Source organism: Triticum urartu, chromosome 1A, assembly GCF_056163025.1.
Source record: "Triticum urartu cultivar PI428250 chromosome 1A, HENAU_Tu73, whole genome shotgun sequence".
NCBI lineage: Eukaryota > Viridiplantae > Streptophyta > Magnoliopsida > Poales > Poaceae > Triticum > Triticum urartu.
The window spans coordinates 361,537,624-361,557,591 of NC_141873.1; the positions used below are offsets into that span (position 1 = coordinate 361,537,624).

A 19,968-nucleotide genomic window follows, 5' to 3' on the forward strand; every position below is an offset into this window, starting at 1 on the left:
CCACACACTCACCCAGAAGGAGGGGGTGGTTATTGCCCAAACCGCTGTATGGCTTCGTAGTGCTCCTGAGGAGGTTGACATCCTTTGTCGACAGGACAGTAATGACTCTGTTTAATTAATGAAAACCTTTTATGAGCAAAAAAGCTAATTTGGTGTAAATTAAAGTTACACAAAGCTCATTTTGTCCTGCATGCAATTTTTTAACACGGTACAAATGTAGAAGCCCACATACACATAGATACACTTACTCTTAAGAACACACACATGCACACCTGTTTTTATAGTCGACGGGAACGTCTCCTCCTAACATCACGGGAAAGTCTCAGATAAATACATGAAAATACAAGCACCAGTGTCGAAGTTTAGGACTTTAAACTTGGTGGACTGGTTTCACCGTAAGGAACCTAACCATCTGAGCTACTCTCAATTCTCGTCCTACCTGCAGAATTGGTTATGCATAATTATACATGAAGCTCTTTCTATTTCAGTATAAAGAATTGGCCTTTCTTTTAGGTTGTCAAAATAATATATACTGTATTTTTAGAATCAGTTAAAGAAAAAGGTGATACTTCTCCAACCCAGTTGCAAAAAAAAAAAAAAAACAGCTTAACCCGACCTAACCTAACTGCAACCCGCTCACATGGTCGTTGGGGCCCACGTAAAAGTAGACGGCCCAGATTATTCCTTGGGCATCCGCTACCACCCCCCAACGCCAGTGAGCTCAGCATCTCCACCTCCTCCTCCTCCTCCCCCGTCGTCTCCGGCTCCGACTTCGACCAAAGGAAGCAAGGCAGGCAGGCAGGGGCGGGGCCGATCGATCCTACCCCGAACCTCACACACGCAGCAGAAACTTCCAGAAGCCGGTCCATTCCCATCCTCTTCGGCGGCCGACCAGCCGGCCAGATTCTCCTGATCCAAGGAGGGAGGGAGATGGGCCAGGCCTTTCGCAAGCTCTTCGATGCCTTCTTTGGCAACAAGGAGATGCGGGTGCGCCCTCTTCTCTCCTCTCTTCTCCTAATTAGTTTGTTGGGCGAATGGATCGGTCGACCTTCGATCAGAGCACATATCGATCCGCTCCTCCTTTGATTTACTATTAGTTTCATATGATTCTGTCTGATTTGATTTGTTTTCATCCTGATGAATACATACAACTGAGGAGCTAGCAGATTTTACATCTCAACCATGTGATGTGATGATGCTCGCTTTCTTACCAGCTGCTTTTCTGTCATGTTAGTTGCTATTTTCATCGCACTATGTATGCATACCATCCATGTACCATCAGAGATACTCAGAGGGCACGAAGATCCAAGCTAATTCGTTGTGCTCCTCGATTCTAATGGAACGGCCTGTTGCCTTATGCTAGGTGGTGATGCTTGGGTTGGATGCAGCCGGTAAAACCACCATACTCTACAAGCTACACATTGGCGAAGTACTCTCCACCGTCCCCACCATTGGTACAACATACCTGCCTGCCTATCTCTTTACTTATTAACTAATTTTGGGCTCGTGCAGTGTGCTTTCATACGACTAAACACGAAGCCCTTGAACTACTTTGCTAGTTAATCCATTCGTGGGCAGGTTTCAATGTTGAGAAGGTTCAGTACAAGAATGTAGTGTTCACTGTGTGGGATGTGGGCGGCCAGGAGAAATTGAGGCCCTTGTGGAGGCACTACTTCAACAACACGGATGCTCTGGTCATTACTCTCATTCCATATGCTTGCTTGTTGTTTCGTTGTATTTTAAGTAGCGATTCAACATAGGAACATATAGGACTACTAAAGCTATAAGTTCCTTTCCTCCAGTTAGTTGTTTCATTCTTTACTTGCTTCTCTTTTGTGCCCATCTGATTTATGAACAAGTTCAGTAGCAGTCACCAGGAAAGATGGTCAATTAGCTTATCTACTGTGGATATTTGCATACGTTAGTGCTCTTAGCTGCTGAGGCACCAAAAACAGACATGGTAGAATTGTTAGCCAAACAGGATAAGTGTCTGGATGTTACTACACATCGGACCTTCGTCTTTGTGGATCATGCTAGAACTCGCCTTTGATTTATTGATGGGGCATAGTGATTTGTGATATGACACTGCTTTCTTGAGATGTAAGCTTTCTCTGTTGCGTTTGTTAACTTGCAGATCTATGTGGTCGATTCCCTCGACAGGGATAGAATTGGAAGAGCCAGGGCTGAATTTCAGGTTTATGGCATTTCTTATCGAGAACCTGTTCCTGTTTCTGTGGTAATATCTGTTGTGATATGTGCTCTAACTTACTATTATCTCTTGCAGGCCATAATCAATGACCCATTTATGCTCAACAGTGTATTATTGGTGTTTGCTAACAAGCAAGACATGGTATGCTTGTCATGGCTTCTTTTGGTATCACGTGCACTTGTTCAAGATGGTGTGGTTTGTGTAGAATACTAGTAGATTATAATTCTCTGCCTTAAGACTGGTTGTTTTGGACTTGCTTCTTGCGTGCATATATAAAGAGTTTGCAGATTGTAGGGGATTTACATTGTTTACATATATGGACATGCTGCATTTATGTAGGGCTGAAGTAGCCTTTTGTTGATATTTTCAGTTTCACTTGTGAAAAGGAAGAGTTTATTCTGCCTTAGAAAACAGGTTTATTTTCACTCCTTGTATGCTTAATCATGTAGTGCCTGTGTGTCTTGTAAATGCAGAGGGGAGCAATGACCCCGATGGAAGTATGTGAGGGTCTTGGTCTGTATGACCTGAACAACCGCATCTGGCACATCCAAGGCACATGTGCTCTTAAAGGCGATGGCCTGTACGAAGGCTTGGACTGGCTAGCGACGACTCTGGATGAAATGCGAGCTACAGGGCGGTTAGCTTCGACATCAGCGTAAAGAGTAACAGGGATGGCTCGTCTGTGTTTCTTGGCACCTCATTTTTCCTTTTTGTGTCTGCCCTGTGGCTGCCCTTTGATGTGGTCGACAGATTTGTTGTAGTATGAATGATTCGCAAGAGGAGATGCGTTTCTGAAGAGGGGGTGCTCCTCCTAGTTAGAAGCGCATATCTATTCTGTTCTACTCTAGGATTGTGGGATGTAAATACTGATGTTTGTACTGATGGCATGACACGCTCATATTTGTGGTTTAGTCTGAAGAAATCACAGTATTTACTCTACTTTGTTCGTTTGTTGGGAATGACTAGCTAGAATGCCAACGCTAAAAATGGAAAATTATGGGATGCTTTTCTTGGATTGGTGGTGTTGTGGACGTGGTGGCGTTAGCTGCTTCAAATCCATGTCGAAGAAGCTGAAGCAAAGGGTCTGTGTTGTACTCCCTCCGTCCCGAAATAATCTCAAGCTTTTGGGACGAAGGGAGTACTAGGTATGAAAATTGTGAATGATATTCCTCGGACCCCTACTATTTTGGAGTTGGGTAATGTTGTTGCTGTTGTTGTTGTTGGAGTCAGCAAACAAATAGATGTATTTAAGAAAAGTTGCGGAGAATATCTGAAGAAAGCAAGCCCTTGAAGAACCAAGATGATTTTCTTATCAGAAATAAAAGAAGAGAGTGCAATACTGCAGCTCATCATCTAGCTTTGCTAGTAGTGTCAAAAAAAAGTCCTGCATTATGGGACGGAGGGAGTAGAAATCAGAGTGTGAATATTGTCTGGTTCGGACTTGTGCCTGAACCTATGCGTGAGCTTTTGTATCACTAGCCGCCGCCTCCAAAAAACCTAGCTTTCTGCCTCCCACCGGCGCCGGCGCCGGTCCATCCCGTCTCCGGTGGCCCTATGGCCATGGAGGCGGAGTGGATCTCGGCCCTTGCCGGTGGAAGGGCTCCATTTTTAGATTTTTTTTCGAGCTTTATTAAGGTTTGTGTCCTGCTCAGGAAAGCGAGATGGTGGCGGCTCTCTGAAGATGGAATAAAGGTCTCCCCGCCTAGCCCCGTTCCGGTGATGCATCTTACATTGTTGGTGGGTGTGTGGAGTTGTGTCTCCGGCGGATCTGTCTTTGTTGAATTTGCTCGGATCTGTTCGTCGTTCGTTTTCGTTCGTGTGTTTTCAGATTGGATCCTTTTGATCTACACTCTTCATCCGCGGCGGTTGCTGATCTGGTGCGTTGGTTCTACGGGGCCTTAGCACGACGACTTTCCGACTGTCTACTGCAACAAGGTTTGCCCGACTCCGGCGAGGGAGGGGCGATGACAGCGGCGCGCCTTCGGCTCGCTTCAGTGCTTGTAGTCGTCGCTAGGTGGTCTATGGATCTGGTTGTAATTTTTATTATTTCTAGTGTTCGTTGTACTACCATAATTAAAGATGAATAGATTGGAAGTTTTTCCCGCAAAAAAAAAAGACAATGTAAAATTCCTTTGAAGGGTAACTAAGAAGGAACTCCCAGATCGCAGCCGTTTGATCGAGATCAAACGACGGCAATTTTTTCTAAAAAAAATGCATTCACTACAGTGACATGCTAGTCTCCAGAAATTGTCACCCTCCTACAGCTAATTGTTCGTGATTGCCATCCGCCTAGCGAACGTTCGCCAACTAACTCCGTGTTACACCCCCAACCCCAAGGCACTAAATAACTAATTGGAGACTGGTAAAGACGTAAATATATGCCCCGTCCATAGCCGAGCGAGGAGGGAGGGAGGATAAGGTAAAGGAAGCAGGCAAGGCGAGACGAGAGCGTAGCAGTCAGCGTGAGCAAGAGAGATGGCAGCAGGAACGGCCTGGGCGGGATGCCATCTCGCCCACCTCCCCCAAATTCCCATCTCGGTCAGCATCCCCGTGACCGGCGCTGCCGCTAGCAGCAGGAGGAGGAGGTGCGGCTTAGCGGCGGCGGCGGGGGCAGCAGCAGCAGCAGCGACAGACGGGCGGGTGCTGGGCCGGCGCCCCGTGGAGGACGTGTACAAGGTGCGCGTGGTGCGCGGCGCGGCGGCGCAGGAGCGGGTGGAGGCGCTGCGGGCGATGGAGACGTGGTCGACGTGGCGCACGGGGGGCCGCTGCCACCTGGCCTGGGACTGGCAGGTGGACCAGCTCGTGTACATCGTCGCCGGCGAGGTCCGCGTGCTCCCCGCCGGGGCCACCACCGGCGAGGAGTACATGCACTTCGTGGCCGGCGACCTGGTCCGGTACCCCAAGTGGCTGGAGGCGGACCTCCACTTCGACGGGCCCTACGAGGAGCGCTACCGCTTCCTCGCCTACGGCGACGACAACTGAACCGCGGCGCCCCCTCCTAGCTAGCTCCTTTAGTCCTTCTACTACTAGTTCACTGAAGCTTTCGTTCGAGTTCTAGCCATATAGTATTTCCTTTTGTTTACTATATACTCCTAGCCTGGGACAATAAGGAGTATTTCCTAGTCGATCGTTTGAGTTCATTCGAGAAGCACTGCACAATCTCCTTGTTGTACATTTGATGATTCGATTGGACATTGCTGGTAGCCCTCATTCCACCGCTGGCCTTGTCCAGGACTAGTATGTTCGATCGGCTTTGGGATGCGGTCTACAGCACTAGCAGGAATGCAGGTGAGGATTGCAAGTTCTCTTGGCGCTGGAGCCGCCCAACTGGTTCTTACAGAGTATCTCTGTCTACAAGCTGTTGTGCCAAGGACAGATTAGATTTTTAGAGAGAAGGCTCGAGATAGGGCTTGAGCCTAGCTCGGCTTTGAATTAATAAAGCAATCAACCGGCCAGGGTTTCAAGCATACACCCATAGGCAGCGAGAAAGAAAACACAGAGCGGAAATATACAAAGGCGCTGGAAAGCAGCAATGAAGCATGAAGTCGTAGACGCCGAGGTCCTCCTCCGTGGACAAAGCGCCGAGAACAAGAACACGCGGCTCAAGAGGAGAAAGGCAGACCCGCACCATCGGGGAACGCCATCACCAAGCTACTACAGACCCCGGCACGGCACATCCAACAACATCCATCTCCGAAGGAGGCCACAACCTCCTCGCTTGGATCGAAGGTGCGGTACCGTCGCGAGATGATAAAGTTCCCCAAGAACAATGGTGGATGCCGCCGGAAAATGGCCACATACAATGGGTCAGCGCACCCAAGACGAGCTACCGGCACTTCTCCTCAAGCAGAACATCACCGCTCCCCACATCCAGCAACCAGAGGAGGAAAAGCAGCAACTAGGACAGAGGGCACCACCGACGCCACCACCCGCACCCCAACAGCGCCCACCGACGAGCACCTCCCAAAACGGCGTCTTCAAGAAGAATACGACGCCGAGGGCGCCGGTGCCGCCTCCGCCCAACAAAGTTAGGGCTTTCACCCGGGAGAACAGGGGGAAGGGGGGAGTGCGGAGTAGGGGATTAGACCTGTCAGACGTCTCCAAGGAGGAACACGGCGCCCTCGGGCATCGCCGCGGATGCGGCCGGCCAGGGATTTCGCCCGGACAGATTAGATTCAGTACTGCTAATTGCATCTGGAGGGATGGTATTCATCGCTTGATGCAGAGGTTGTGGCTATCCCCTTTTCCAACACTTGCAAAACTTTCGCTTGGCATTCAGTACAGGATCTGGATCACAGAGTCCAGCATAGCCTTCAAGATGACATGGCTTCCTGTTATCTCTGTCTGCAAGATCTCAACAGGTTTGGTACCATGTCTTCAGAACAGAACTTCTTCCCTGTTGACAGTCTAGGACCCTGGTGGCTGCACGCTAGAAACCTGATTCCCAAGTGCAGCAAGAGGGAGGGAGTTTGACACTCTGATTATCTTAATCGCCTGGAGCGTATGGAAACGGCACGGTGCCCGGTTTTCAGAAATCTGGCGCTCCAGGCGAAGGAGCCTGAATTGGCCAATCTCATTTTTCTGAATTTCAGCTCTGGAAGTTTGCCAAAGAGATGGATAGTGATAGTTTAGACAGTAGTTGGCTTTGAGTCTGTTTGTTGGAACTAGGCCGAGTTCTTGTAAGTTTCTTGCCATCTTGCTATATAGTCCTACTCTTCTTCCAGAGACATGTCCTGGTCATACTACTTCCTAATTCTACCCAACAAGCAGGAATCAAACTACTCCCTCCCTAAACTAATATAAGAGTGTTTAGAATACTAAACTAGTGATCTAAACACTCTTATATTAGTTTACAGAGGGAGTACCATTTACATAGGATCAACAGCATGACCACCTTCTGCCAAGTACTTCCAATCAAATTATCTATAGCATCAATAGAATCATACCATGAAGTGATATAGCAAGCAATGGCAAAGAGTATATAACCACATGTAATGTTAATTGCATCAACGAGAAGAAACATTCACCCCAATAGTCAAATATATGCTTATCAAGGTGCCCAGATGGGGCGACTACAAAAGTAACAGAACAGAGAATCAGAAGAAAGAATAATTCAAGGCTGGATTTATTTGATTGCCACTTTCAGGCCATGATCAATTGTAATTTGCTCCTTGCCTCCTGCTATTCTGCGTTCCTCTTCCACCACCGGAATTCGAATTACGGTTGCTTCTTCCTCTTCTCTCCCATCCACCATTAGGCCGAGAGGAACCACCTGTATTATTAATATGATGATGAGGACCAGCACCGGTGTCACGGTAAGATGCACCGCTGCTGTCCTCGATCCTCAAGCTACTCCCCAACACCATGCCAACGATGTGATCGTTGAAATGATCTGCAGATGTTGTTCCTCTTGCTCTCCCGCGCTGACGCCGACCACCGCGGTAACCAAAATCTGGCTCCTGATGGGTTGTGTTGTCAAAGAATGTATCCATAATGTCATCAGAAAAAACACTATGATGACCATGTCGCCGGGAAGAGCCAATCACGGCTTCAGCGGCGTCAGCAGATCTAAACAATGGGAGTCGCATTAAATCAAGGCCATATACCTCATCAAAGTTGCGGTGGAGGTAGGGATCAGTGTAGTCATCATAATCTTGTTCGATGTCATCATCGGGTATGATCATCATACCACCTCTCAGCGAATTAACTCCAAAACGAAGACTAATCTCCTCGAGAAAGGGGTCGTCGTCTTCATCATCTTCGTCCATCATCATAGTCAAGTTGGAAGCAGCAAACTGCTGCAGCTGCTGCTGTCTGGAGCTTTCAACTCTGGCCCCAGTGGGCCTCGGCGGTGCGGCGTGAACAGACGCTGCAGAGCCGCCACGTCCATAGATGGGTATAATGGCATCGTCAGCGACCTGGCCCTTGCAGACAGGGCACTCGCGGTGGTTGGAGTGGACATGGAGCCACTGGTAGAGGCAGTCCCAGCAGAAGAGATGGCCGCACTTGGTGACTACAGGGTCGTCTGCCATGTCAAAGCAGACGTTGCACTCGAAATTGGCAGCATTGCACCTGGCCTTGTCGTCCGGTTCATTGGCATTGGGTGTGGAGGTAGGAGACGGCTTGTGGTCTGTGAAGGTGGGGCGAGGCTGTGGTGGACGAGTTGGCCGCGGGCGCCGGGTGGAAGTGGAGGAGCCTCCCTGCCCTTGGTGTCGGTCCAGCTCCCCCGCCGGTGGGTGGCGCGGGTGCTGCGAGGAGTGGTCATTGTGGTTGACAGGACGGTAGCGATGCTGCTGCTGCTGCTGATGGTGCTGTTGTTGGTGGTGATGCTGTTGCTGTTGCTGTTGCTGATGGTGCTGTTGTTGGTGGTGATGCTGTTGCTGTTGCTGTTGCTGCGGCGGCGGCTGAGGCTGCGGCTGCGGTGGCGTTCTCTCTCTCCACATGGTGTTGTTGTTGGCGTTGCCGCCGCCGCGGTTTGAGAAGCCGCCGCCGCCTCCTCCTCCTCCTCGCCCCCGGCTGCCGCCGGAATCGGTCCAGCCGGCCATGAGGATCGGTCTGGAATAGCCCTAGAAGATTAAGATCTGAGAAACGAATCGAACAAGGGTTTGGAACAACTCGCGGAAAGGGGATCGGGAGCGACGCGAACCTGCGGGCCGCCGGAAGCGCGTATCAATAGATCGAATCCAGGGAGAAGCAGCGGGCGGAACAAGAACCTTCGCCGCCGCTTCCTCCTCCTAATATAGTCCTGGGGCCGGCCGCTCCGGCACCGCCTCCGCCTCCGCCTCCGCCTCCCACAGGGAAGAGGTGTAGAGATGTCTGCGCATTGGATTGAAATTCGATTTGATTTGCTTCCGTTTACTTCTCCAGAAAGCGATTCCGACAGCAACACCGCACGACAAGCCTTGGGCTTCGTTGGGCTTTTCTATCTCGCTTTCGGTTGAATTTCGGCACAAGCCCAGGCCCAGAGTGCTTCGTCGTTTTGCTTTATTTTACGGGAAAGCTAACTCGTGAACACCCCTAGAAAAAAATACTACCTCACGAACGGTCGCTGGGGCTGGATGGCAAGTGAACGGGTTTGTCTGGCAGTTTCAAGTCATAACGAACGCCACGGCGGATAACTAGAAAATATATGCCGCCTCGCTGGCTGTTGGATGGACGCGGGGATGTCCATTGGATCTACCCATCCACAAGGGTCATCTCCCTTTTACAACAAGAGCGGTGTTGTACAACAAGCTCCGCAACAGAATGCTTGTTGCAAAACGTCATAACCGCTATTTACCTTTCTAAAAGACGCCGTGTTGTAGAACTTTTTTGCAAATGAGGTCATGTTGCAAGACTTTTTTACAACGGAGGTTTGTTGAAAAAAATTTGTCTTCACTCTTTTGCAACATAGCTTATGTTTCAGGAGAAACTTCTGCAACATTGGTGTTGTTGCAGAAAAAATTGAGGGGAGCCATGAGGAGTTAGGGGCACATGTCACATGGGACGCGTGTAGTACGAGCAAACAAGGGTTGTGTTGTAGTTTTTTTTTCATCTACATTTTTTTGTAACATAGATGATGTTGCGGAAGACTTTTGCAGCATTGGTGATGTTGCAGAAATTTTTACAACATAGGTCTAGTTGTAGTTTTTTTTACAACAAAGGTCTTATTACAAGGTTTTTTTTCCCTTGCAACAGAGGTCTTGTCGCAGAAATTTTTGTGACAAAAATCTTGTTACAAAAGTCAGGAAATTTGCAGATTTTTTTTTTTGCAATAAAGGTTGTGTTGCAGAATTATTCTGCAATAGAGGTCTGGTTGTAGAAATTTATAGTCTTTTACAACCGATGCCCGTGCGAGCCGACGCCCAGCAACTGTTCTCGGGTGAGACGAGAGCGATAGGATTGTGGTGTTTCTAGGAAAGGAAAGGTGGACAACGGACGTGGGCACATGTAGACATGGTAGACGATGAAGACGGTTGACGTTTGGGAGCAATCCGTCAGTGAATGATAATCATTTTCTTTTTTATGGCAGTTTATGATTGTTCCTTCCGTATTTTTTCCTTCCTAACAGAGACTGTCACGTGCCCCTAAGAAAACTGTCATGCATTCTAACAAAAATGACAGGTAAGATGTTCGTAAATGTCATCCTCCCGATCAGACGTAAAATGTCACCACACGCGACTTCGTCGTCGACGGAAACGTCTCCTCCCACTGAATAAACGTTGCAGCCCTAAAATACAGGTACAACACATAAATCGCTAAATGCTACAAAAATCACGGAAGGCACCTCACTAATAGTGATCGTAAGGCTCTGTTTGGAACAAAGGAGTTCTAGAGAATTTTAGGCCCCATATGAAACAAGTGATGGCAACATAAATGAATTTCCTATTAAAATAGGTTTGCATCAAGGGTTAACTTTGAGTCCTTATCTTTTTTGCTTCTGTGATGGATGAGGTCACAATGGATATGCAAACCTTATCACATGGTGTATGTTGAATGCGGATGTGTGGTGCTATCATTAGACGAGGGTTAATAGAAAGTTAGAGTTGTAAAGATAAACCTCTCAATATTTGGGGTAAATACTGCAAAAAGACGATGATATCGATGAAGATGTGAGCCATCCAGTCAAAGTTAGGTGGATGAAGTGGACCAAGCTTCTGGCATCCTCTGTGACAAGAGAATGCCAAGCTAAAGACATGCTTTATAGGACGATGATTCGACCTATGATGTTGTATGATGCTGAGTGTTGACCAACTAAAAGGCGTCATGTCCAATAGTGATATGTAATAGAGATGCAGATATGTGGCCACATAAGATAGGATCGACTCTGGGATGATGATATATGTGATAGAGTTTGGGTAGCATCAATTGAAGTGAAATTTGTCCAGCATCGTCTGAGATGGTTTAGGCATATACAACGCGGCTTCCCAGAAGCGTCACTGCATAGCAGATGGTTAAAGCATGATGATAATGTCAAGAGAGGATGGGCATACCAAATTTGACATGGGACAGTCAGCAAAGAGAGATCTAAATGACTGGAATATCATCAAAGAACTAGTCATGGGCATGAGTGTGTGAAGGTTAGCTATTCACATGTGAGAATCATGACTTGATTTCAAGATCTTGTGTATTTTAACTCTAGCCTAACCCTACTTTTTAGGACTAGAAGGCTTTGCTCAAACATTATGTTCTCTCTTCCAGCAAAATTTATGTAGAGCATCGAACAAGCGTGTTGTGCAACTTATGCGCTTCTGATTCCTCTAGGAATCTACAAGACTTGATGTCTAACTCCTTTAAATTTTCTATTCATTTGGTTTTCCTATCATGGAATACAAAGATGCCCTTAAATCCATAGTTTAATTTCAAATGAGTTCACAACAATGTTTGGTTGGGGATAATTACAACTAGAGAATGAGAATTTAGGGGATCAAGATTTAGATTCGTCCTATGGTTAGGAGGGGTATGGGAGTTGAGTGGATATTAATCGGATGACCTCCGACATCGTGCTCCACGAAGCGGAGCCATGTCGGGAACCCTAGCTCCAGGGAGCTAACTTCAAGAAGCTGCGTTGGACCACAGTGTAAATTGAAGGAGTTTGAGGCGTCACAAATCCTTAAAAGCGCAAAGTTGGCGCAAATTACATCTCACTAACACCTCTGAGTGGAAAATGACCGGTTTTGAATAGATGATACGTCTCAAATGTATCTTTTGTTTGCTTGTGTCATGCTATTTTTATATCATTATTGCATAGCTTTAGTATTATCTTTTACTCCCTCCGTTCCTCAATCTAGTGCGTATAAAATTTTGACGAAAATTCCACTTTGTAGTGCGCATTAGCACCCGTGGGCGATTCTGGACGATTCTATCCCCAGACCGCAAGGACGCGCTTCGTCCTCCGCTCGCTCCTTCCTCTGTTCACTTTATCCCCTACTCCCGCAGATGCATCTCGATTGAACTCCACATCGCCGATCTACTCGCCTAGCGCACGCGACTGCTATCCTTTGAAGAGATCGTGGCGGGGGAAGAGGTCAGAGGTGGTGGAGGCGGCGCCGCCGCGGCGTTCAGTGGCGTGATGGACGGAGGAGGCGGGGGGTGGAGAGGAGGATGCTTGTGCCACCGTAGGAGAAGGCGATGCCGGCCGTCCAGGTGGTCAGGACTGCAGCGGCCCAGCGGGATTCAAGCAGCGGCGGTGGAAGTTCAAGATGGAGGAAGAAGATGATGTATGGTGCCACGGGCAAGAAGATGGGGAGCCGCCTGACAATGGCGGCGATAGGGGCTGGCTGGACGCCCTGTACACACAGGAGGCATGCCCTTTGTCCACGTTGACCACAACGGAAGGTTGGCTCCCGCCGGCCCACGTTGACCACAACGGAAGGTTGGCTCCCGCCGGCGTCACTGACTGCTCGTTGACTAGCTTGACACCGCGATCTTCTGGCAAGTCCTAACCTCGTGCGTCCCCCCTGACACGACCCCGGCGTCACCAAGTCCACCGTCGGCGTCTCCGGTGTCACCGCATCCACGGCCTGCATGCCCACGTCCGCGGTCGGCATCTCCGATGTAACTCTGTCCTCGGCTAGCATGCCTTCGTCGCTGCCGGCGTTGCCGCGTCCTCGGCCGGCGTCTCCGCGTCCAGCGAGTTACGAGGGCACGCCGCCGGCGCAGCAACGGCACGCTGCCACTTTCTTCTCCACTTAGTACTACTAGTACTGTAGTACTACTTGGGAACATATGGCATGGGCTGGGAGTGGGACAAAGCGTGTGAGGGCTCAGGGCTTTCTCGTCCAAAAGCTTCCGCCAGCGCATACATTGGTACGTGTGCTACAAACTATGCGCACTAGATTGAGGAACGGAGGGAGTATTATTTTTCTAGACTAACCTATTAATTCAATGCCCACATCTAGTTGCTGTATTCTGCTATTTTTTAGAGTTTTCAGAAAAATCAGTTTTTTATCAAAACAAATCAAATAAAATACGTCTGTAACTTTCAAATCCAGGAAATTTCATAAAGCATTGCAGCCATGAGAGGGGATCTCATGGAGTCCATGTGGCCCTGGCTCGCGACCAAGGGGTGGGCCGCAAGGGTTATAATATATATCAAGATTTGACAAATATCGTCTAGTTTAGTGTGAATTTCGTCTCTCTTTTTTAAGGTTCGTTTGAAATGGGACCAGCATTTGATGCCTGCGATTGAATGGACTCTTCTGCTATATCTGTCCGTGGAGATGTTTGCATACTTTTGTGAGGCCCATTTTGGTGACCCTCGTTGGAGTTGCCCTTAGTGAAGAGATAACTATTCTCAAAAAAAAAAAAAAAAAACTGAAGAGATAACAAGGGCGGGTGGGAGTTCGAGGAGATGTTTAAGTAATCACATCTTGACCCTCAATTCTCACTAATCAAACAAATAGAATAATTTCTTTGTGCTTTACATACATAATTCCCAAAAGAATGCATCATAATTCCCAAAACAATGCATCATAATTCCCAAAACAATGCATCCATATAAACATGTTGAATTTTTTCAGAATTTTTTGAAACCTCAATATTATTTTGGCACTATTCAAAATATAGGGCTCACTGGAGCTCGTCCTCCAAACTGACTTTTTGCCAAACCACTCATCTTCCAACATGAGCAGAAGAATGAAACTAGCATGTCTACCAGCTTGTCTTGTATATTCAGAATTCAGAATGTCAATATTCTGCATAGAGCAGCTTAGCGCAGTAGCTGTAAAAGGCAATCATCCAAATTTCCTCTACAATGACCCTTACAGCTACTTTAACTTACCAAGCTAGCAGATAAGCACTATAAATCTACAACAACAAGCTTACATGGCCACCAGACGATGCATATCTATCTGGAAGATGTACATACATGATGATGCCATGAGTACATTTATATCAGTCGGTGCCTAGGAGGGAGGATGTCAGAAGCGCCTCTTCTGCTGAGGGTACCCAGGGTTCTGCATCCCCATCCCTTGATCAGCCTTCCTTCTCAACTGTCAACGCCAAGAAAATCAAACGGCTTACTGATCGTCACAAGCGTTATTCAAACAACAGTAGCTAGGAACATAACATAATTAAAATATACAACAAACCTGGTGTGGATGAGACTGGCCACCTGCGCCTCTCTGCATTGGAATGTTACCGGGATTCATCCCAACCATGCCTGCTTGGGGTGCTGCGCCAAAGGCACCCATGTTTGCACCAGGAGGCATTCTTTGCATACCACCCATAGGCTGTTGCATTTGCCTTGGGATTTGTCTTGGTACAGGCTGGCCTCCTGGAGGTCCGTTTCCCGATGGCTGAAACATGAATGCATCATGTTATTACAGATCATAGCACGACAGTTCTTAAGAATTCTTTGGTTCACTCAAAGTGGGACTGAAACAAATCTTCTGAGGAAATTAAACAAGAAACAAGCCTTGCGATGCCTACATCTAACTTGACTGACTGATTAAATATGGTCTGCGCCATTGGAAGATGATTTTGCTACAAGGAAGAAATCTAAATCTCCATAAGAAGCACATTCATTGCACAAGCTTTCCACTAATCTTCTCTAAAAAAAGATTTCCACTAAGCTCTTCTCTATCAAAAAAAGCTTTCCACTAATCAGGTCACAGATTGGAAAATTAAGATTTAGGCAGAGACAAAGCTTCTATTACCGGTTGAGTTGGTTGAAGGCTTGTTGTTCCTTCAAAATCTGTTGAGGTATCTACTGGACGAACAGGATATGTCACAATTTTCTCGCCTGGCTGAGATGGTACAAGTGCACTGACCAGAGAGACATTTTAGGCACAGCGACAAGAAAAACCATCACTTTCTAAAGTAGAGGCAGTTGAGACTCTATTCATACATAACTTACTTTCGTCCAGGTAGCGGGTCCATCCGGAAGTACCTAGCAAAGAGGTGGATGTATTCAGAAGAGTTGATATATCAAACTTTATTCCCCAATATCAGAAGAGTTGACATATTAAACTGTAATCGCCAATATCGCCGCATTACAACTATGATTTTGTCGTGTTCCCTGTATATTTAAAATATTCTACAGCATTAGGACATGAGCTTATCTCAAATCGGCATTGTTTCAATGGTTAAAAGTTATGTGTAATTAGCAATGACAACATTAGGTACAGATCAATCCTACTGGAAGAACCTTTGGTTCCAGGTTTTGGCCGCTTTTGCTTTATGCTTGTGATCCATTTCGGCATTCTTCTAATAGGAAATAACACGAATTCTGTTCTGTTTTGTTTTTTTCCTGCTGTAACGAACTCCTAATTGTTTGTAATAACGGAAATCAGAAGGCAGCCCCTTGTTTTAAAACCATTTTATATGTGAATAAAGGAAACTTCGAGGTTAAAACATAGACATGATTCCAAGAATAATTCCAGACTGCTTCTAAGGGTATCTCCAACGTGGACCCTCAAATCATCCGTATATGTCCTTTGCGGGAGTCCGGACACTTGCCATCCAGTGCTATCCCTCAAACGTCCGCGGACGCGTCTGGATGTCTGAATTCCGGCAAACTGGTAGCAAACCTGGGGGAGCTTTGCGGGAGTCCGGAAATCCATCTGGCCAATCAAAAGCCACCATGTATCCCTCCTCTCCGTCCGGATGGCGGAAGGCCGCTGCTAATTTTTTCCTGTTTGGCGGAAGGTGAAGGAGTTTGGCGGAAGCTGCTAGCATGTTTGACGGAAGCACTAATTAAGTGGCACTAATTAACATATTTGGCGGAAGGGTAGCATCTTCGGCGGAAGCCACTAAATGGCTAGCATGTTTTAACTAGTAATTAAGTGCTAAATAGCATGTTTTGGCGGAAGGGTAGCATCTTATGCGGAAGCCACTAAATGGCTTGCTCCATGTTGGCGGAAGGCACTTAATTAAGTGCTTCATTTTGGCGGAAGGGCTAGCATGTGTTATCTTAATATGGGGCGTTTGTCGGAAGGCTATTTTTTAAAGTTAATAGGGGCGGACATTTAAGGTATGCATCAGCTAAGAACTAGTTAATAGTTATACAGATATGGAAACAGAAGCATCCAAACACGCGAAAGGGGGAAAAGAATAGGTGAAGGTATTAATTATTTACTCATGCTCCAAAGCTTGTGCAGCTGTAATACGCTTTCGAGGGTCATACCTGAAACATGAGGAATACTAGGATGATAAACCAACACATAATAGTACAAAAAAGAACAAAAAATATGTTCATCAACCAACGTAATGTTGACTCCAACAAACTAGAGAGCAAGAGACATACTCAAGCATTCTCGAGAGAAGGTCAAATGCAGGACCCTTCTGCGGCAAGTGAACAATAGTATGAAGACCTGTGTTCTCACTGCAAGGGAAATATGACAGTATATTAAGTTAAGTAATAATAAAAGAGATATTTAAGCCTTCTTAGAGCAGCTCAACAATGTCCAACATACTACTTATGCCCCTGAATGTGTTGCTGGTCATTTTGCCAGCATGGAAGATTTGCAAGGGTAGGCCACTTCTCGACCGTAGGATGACCTTCAGAAGAGTTGGGTTATTATCGTGAGTATATTTCTGATGAGCATGACAAATCAAACAAGACAAGCAAAAACAAGGAATACATACCTAAGACCTTAAAAATCTTGTCCAGTTGATCGAGCTACAAGACGTGTGAATCAACTGTGAGATATACCAATCGCATAACGGAGGAAAATTACTTGAGACATGATCATCATGTAAAATATAACAACTTTAGTCTAGTGATGTAATCTAAAAACAAGATGGCAACACTAACTAACTGAGTGCAACTGCCCATACTTGAAAAGGGTTTGGAGTAGCTTTTGCTTCAACACCTTGGAACAGTGGTTTCAGTGTAAGCAATTCGGCAAAAATGCAACCAACTGCCCACATGTCTGGAGATGGTTAAGAGAATAACAGAATTAATGAAGAAAAATAGATAGTAAAAGGATCTGCTTTTCTCTCCCTACAAGGATACCAACAGCACTTGTGTAGTGTTTAGCTCCAAGTAACAGCTCAGGTGCACGATACCAGATAGTTACAACAACCTGAAATTTATTTCAAATCAGGGAATTAGCATAATACATTGCACAGTGTCAAAAGTACTGCAGAAATATACCATACCACCTCAGCTATTCATGAAGCAGTGTTGTGCAAAATAATACTACTACGTGCCGTAATTAATGTACAATTAGAGTTAAATTTAGAAGGTTTAAGAGGGTATATTATGGGATTTAATGTGGATCCTCCTAGGCCGCCAATGGACTCCAATCAACGGCCAAGATTGCATTCAGATACTTGAACTCAAACATTCAAAATCGGTGCACTGTGTGATAATATATTTGCATGCAATTGCCAATTATAAGCTTTGAGACTATAAGAATAGTGGGAACCTGAGAATACCAGTGGTAACTTGGCGGAATGAGTGAATGACTACATTCCATTACCAAAGTACCATCCTTTGGTTCCCTCATATTACTAGAAATAGGAATGTAGATAGAGCTACTCACCCCATTGTCACTTAGTGGTTTTAGTGGAGCTTGATATATCCTAGCCAGCCCAAAATCAGCAATCTTTATAATTCCATGTTCTTCTCCTTCTCCCATGACCTACTGGGGCACACCATTGCAGCATGCTTAGCAAGCAAAAGAGACAATACTGGACAGATTTGCGTATCAGCGTGAGGCATGAAGCAGCATACCAGTATATTAGAAGGCTTGAGGTCTCGATGGATAATCCAGTTACTGCAGGAGGGGAGACAGGTAGGATAGATCAGATTTTGATAGGATTGACCCAGATAAACATTGCATATATTTACAGTGAAGACATCACAGCTTGTGGAGAATCATGCTTGTCGACTTGTTAATAGAAAATATATATAGACATACCTATGGAGATAGTTGAGGCCATTGAGCAGTTGCCAGAGCAAGGATTTAACTGTGTATTGGTTAATGGAGAGGTTAAGCTTCTCTCTGTGATGCCGAATAACCTCCTGCGGATAGAGCAGTGCTTCGTTAATTAACTATTCCGTAGAGAGAGTTGGATTTGAATTTCATACTAAGAGGTCGACAGGAATGAAAAAGGCACATATAAGCAGGGGACGGGAGTTGCATACATAGAGGTCATGCTCGGCGTAATCGAAGGCGAGATAGAGGGACATGTCGGCGTGGTTGATGTGGACGTTGACGAGCTTGACGACATTTTCGTGGTTGATCTCGCGCAGGAGCTGCAATCAAAGGGCAAGCGCAGGGAGAGAGATTACAGTCCTATATAGCCAGGGTCTGGAACGCCACGAAGGAATGAAGCAACCGGCGGCGGCGATGAGTTACCATGATCTCTCTGATGGCGGTAGGCGAGACGCCATCGCCCTCCTTGGATTGCTTGAACTTCTTGATGGCGATGGGGGAGCCGCGGCGGCCAGCAGCCTGGGGATGCGTTGGCTTGAGGCGCGCGAGGAAAACGAGGCCGTAGGTGCCCTCGCCGATCTTACCCACCAGCTCGTACTGCTGCAGCCACGCGGGGCGGTTTGACCCTCCGCCGCGGCCGTCGCCCATCGCCGACGACGGCAGTCGACCAGATCCCTCTCTTTCTTCTTCTTCTTCCTCTAAAGAGGAAACAGCGGCGAAACACGGCAGAGCTTGTGCAGAACAAACGGATCAGCTAGACTCGCTTCGGGAGGAGCCGGCGACCTAGGGTTTGGGCCCCGCCCGTATCGGAGTGAGAAAAGGGATTGGGGGATCGGATGGGGGCGGGCAGGCTGGGGAAGAGAGTGTTTTTGCAAAATATGCAGCGTGGCCCTTATCCTCGCCTTTGGATGCTGATCGGATGGCTGCAGTCAGTTTCGATTGATGAGTCCACAACTTTGGTTTGTGATTCATACTTTCTCATTCTCATCCTAAAAAACAAAGATTTCATTCCTTCTCCCTGTACACCATCAATATTTTCGTTCTTAAATTTCTCAAAAAATTCTTACTTCATGGGCATGCAAACATGTAAGAAAAGTCTTATATTATACTCCCTCCGTTCGGAATTACTTGTCTCGGATATGGATGTATCTAAAACTAAAATACATCTACATACATCCATTTGTGCGACAAGTAATTCCGAACGGAGGGAGCGGGATGAAATGAGTATTTTATATAGAAGGACAACAACTTGTCCTTTTTAATCTCATTTTGGATTGCATATGGTTTTGGACTCGCACCCCAAGTAACCACCTCGTTGTGGAGGAGGGTAGTTGGGTAGCTTGGCAAATTTGCCTCTTAAGGGATATGTTGTTTGCATGGATACGACATCAACGTGTATAGACTTTCCTGACGCATCACTCACACTACTCTTTTCTAAATAATGTGTATTCTTCTCTTAACTACACGTCAATTTGAGTGAATCGAGCGTTTGACGTGGACACAAATTCGACCACCCTGTCAAATTGAAAGTTAAGCAGTGGTAGTTAAGACCCTGAGAGCAAAATAGGAATATATTACACGTTTGATATCCCTCATAATTGGGTTGTAACTTCCTGAGGTGTCACATTTGATGTTGTACATGGTTGTTTAAATCTTGCCTCCATCTTTGCTTGGGAAGAACTATGAAGGGGGATACGAACTTTATAAAGCCGGTGCTACTGATGTTTGTGTAGGGCCGCACCCACCCGCATATGGAACTCTGAGGTTTTTTAGGAGGAGGTGGAGGTGTTTTGTAAATGCCTCAAGTTTTTTATTGAAGGTAGAGCGATATAGAAACTCGATGTATTGAAGGGCGGCATTTTTCACATGGCTACGATGTCTTTTAGTGAAAAA

The 19,968-nt window shown here is 46.5% G+C and overlaps 4 protein-coding genes across 6 annotated transcripts; 2 read left to right on the forward strand and 2 right to left on the reverse strand.

The window, feature by feature from the left end:
• The first annotated feature begins 705 nt into the window (after positions 1-705).
• Positions 706-3,148, forward strand: LOC125511686 (ADP-ribosylation factor-like). The gene is made up of 6 exons (XM_048677127.2): positions 706-987; positions 1,364-1,454; positions 1,579-1,694; positions 2,135-2,194; positions 2,285-2,350; positions 2,683-3,148. The coding sequence occupies exons 1-6, from the start codon at positions 931-933 to the stop codon at positions 2,866-2,868; spliced, it is 576 nt and encodes a 191-aa protein (XP_048533084.1). The 5' UTR covers positions 706-930; the 3' UTR covers positions 2,869-3,148.
• Positions 3,149-4,577: 1,429 nt separating this feature from the next.
• On the forward strand, positions 4,578-5,419 carry LOC125512122 (uncharacterized). The gene has a single exon (XM_048677191.2). The coding sequence runs from the start codon at positions 4,685-4,687 to the stop codon at positions 5,189-5,191; it is 507 nt and encodes a 168-aa protein (XP_048533148.1). The 5' UTR covers positions 4,578-4,684; the 3' UTR covers positions 5,192-5,419.
• A 1,772-nt stretch (positions 5,420-7,191) lies between these two features.
• On the reverse strand, positions 7,192-9,074 carry LOC125511670 (uncharacterized). Of its 3 annotated transcripts, XM_048677114.2 has the most exons (3): positions 8,856-9,074; positions 7,816-8,764; positions 7,192-7,668 (listed from the first exon to the last, which is right to left on the reverse strand). In XM_048677114.2, exons 2-3 carry the CDS (start codon positions 8,752-8,754, stop codon positions 7,363-7,365), a joined length of 1,245 nt encoding a protein of 414 aa, XP_048533071.2. In that variant the 5' UTR covers positions 8,755-8,764; positions 8,856-9,074; the 3' UTR covers positions 7,192-7,362. The 3 variants fall into 3 exon arrangements, with proteins under 3 accessions (XP_048533071.2, XP_048533053.2, XP_048533061.2); XM_048677096.2 differs by having other exon boundaries at positions 7,192-8,764; XM_048677104.2 differs by having other exon boundaries at positions 7,192-8,775; positions 8,856-9,071.
• Positions 9,075-13,822: 4,748 nt separating this feature from the next.
• CDKE;1 (cyclin-dependent kinase E;1) lies at positions 13,823-18,933 on the reverse strand. Its single transcript, XM_048677205.2, has 15 exons — positions 18,499-18,933; positions 18,285-18,395; positions 18,058-18,161; positions 17,871-17,913; positions 17,680-17,778; positions 17,148-17,217; positions 16,970-17,064; positions 16,778-16,811; positions 16,606-16,690; positions 16,437-16,514; positions 16,269-16,316; positions 15,048-15,080; positions 14,848-14,956; positions 14,281-14,487; positions 13,823-14,181 (listed from the first exon to the last, which is right to left on the reverse strand). Exons 1-15 carry the CDS (start codon positions 18,721-18,723, stop codon positions 14,110-14,112), a joined length of 1,413 nt encoding a protein of 470 aa, XP_048533162.1. The 5' UTR covers positions 18,724-18,933; the 3' UTR covers positions 13,823-14,109.
• Between the last annotated feature and the right edge of the window lie 1,035 nt (positions 18,934-19,968).

What these genes read in the sequence shown, in the direction of transcription:
- LOC125512122 (XM_048677191.2), top strand. Translation starts at nt 4,685, where the DNA reads ATGGCAGCAGGAACGGCCTGGGCGGGATGCCATCTCGCCCACCTCCCC.
- LOC125511670 (XM_048677096.2), bottom strand. Translation starts at nt 8,754, where the DNA reads ATGGCCGGCTGGACCGATTCCGGCGGCAGCCGGGGGCGAGGAGGAGGA.
- LOC125511686 (XM_048677127.2), top strand. Translation starts at nt 931, where the DNA reads ATGGGCCAGGCCTTTCGCAAGCTCTTCGATGCCTTCTTTGGCAACAAG. An exon ending in TTGGCAACAAGGAGATGCGG is followed by an intron (nt 988 to 1,363) that starts GTGCGCCCTCTT and finishes GCCTTATGCTAG; the next exon opens with GTGGTGATGCTTGGGTTGGA. An exon ending in GAGCCAGGGCTGAATTTCAG is followed by an intron (nt 2,195 to 2,284) that starts GTTTATGGCATT and finishes TATCTCTTGCAG; the next exon opens with GCCATAATCAATGACCCATT.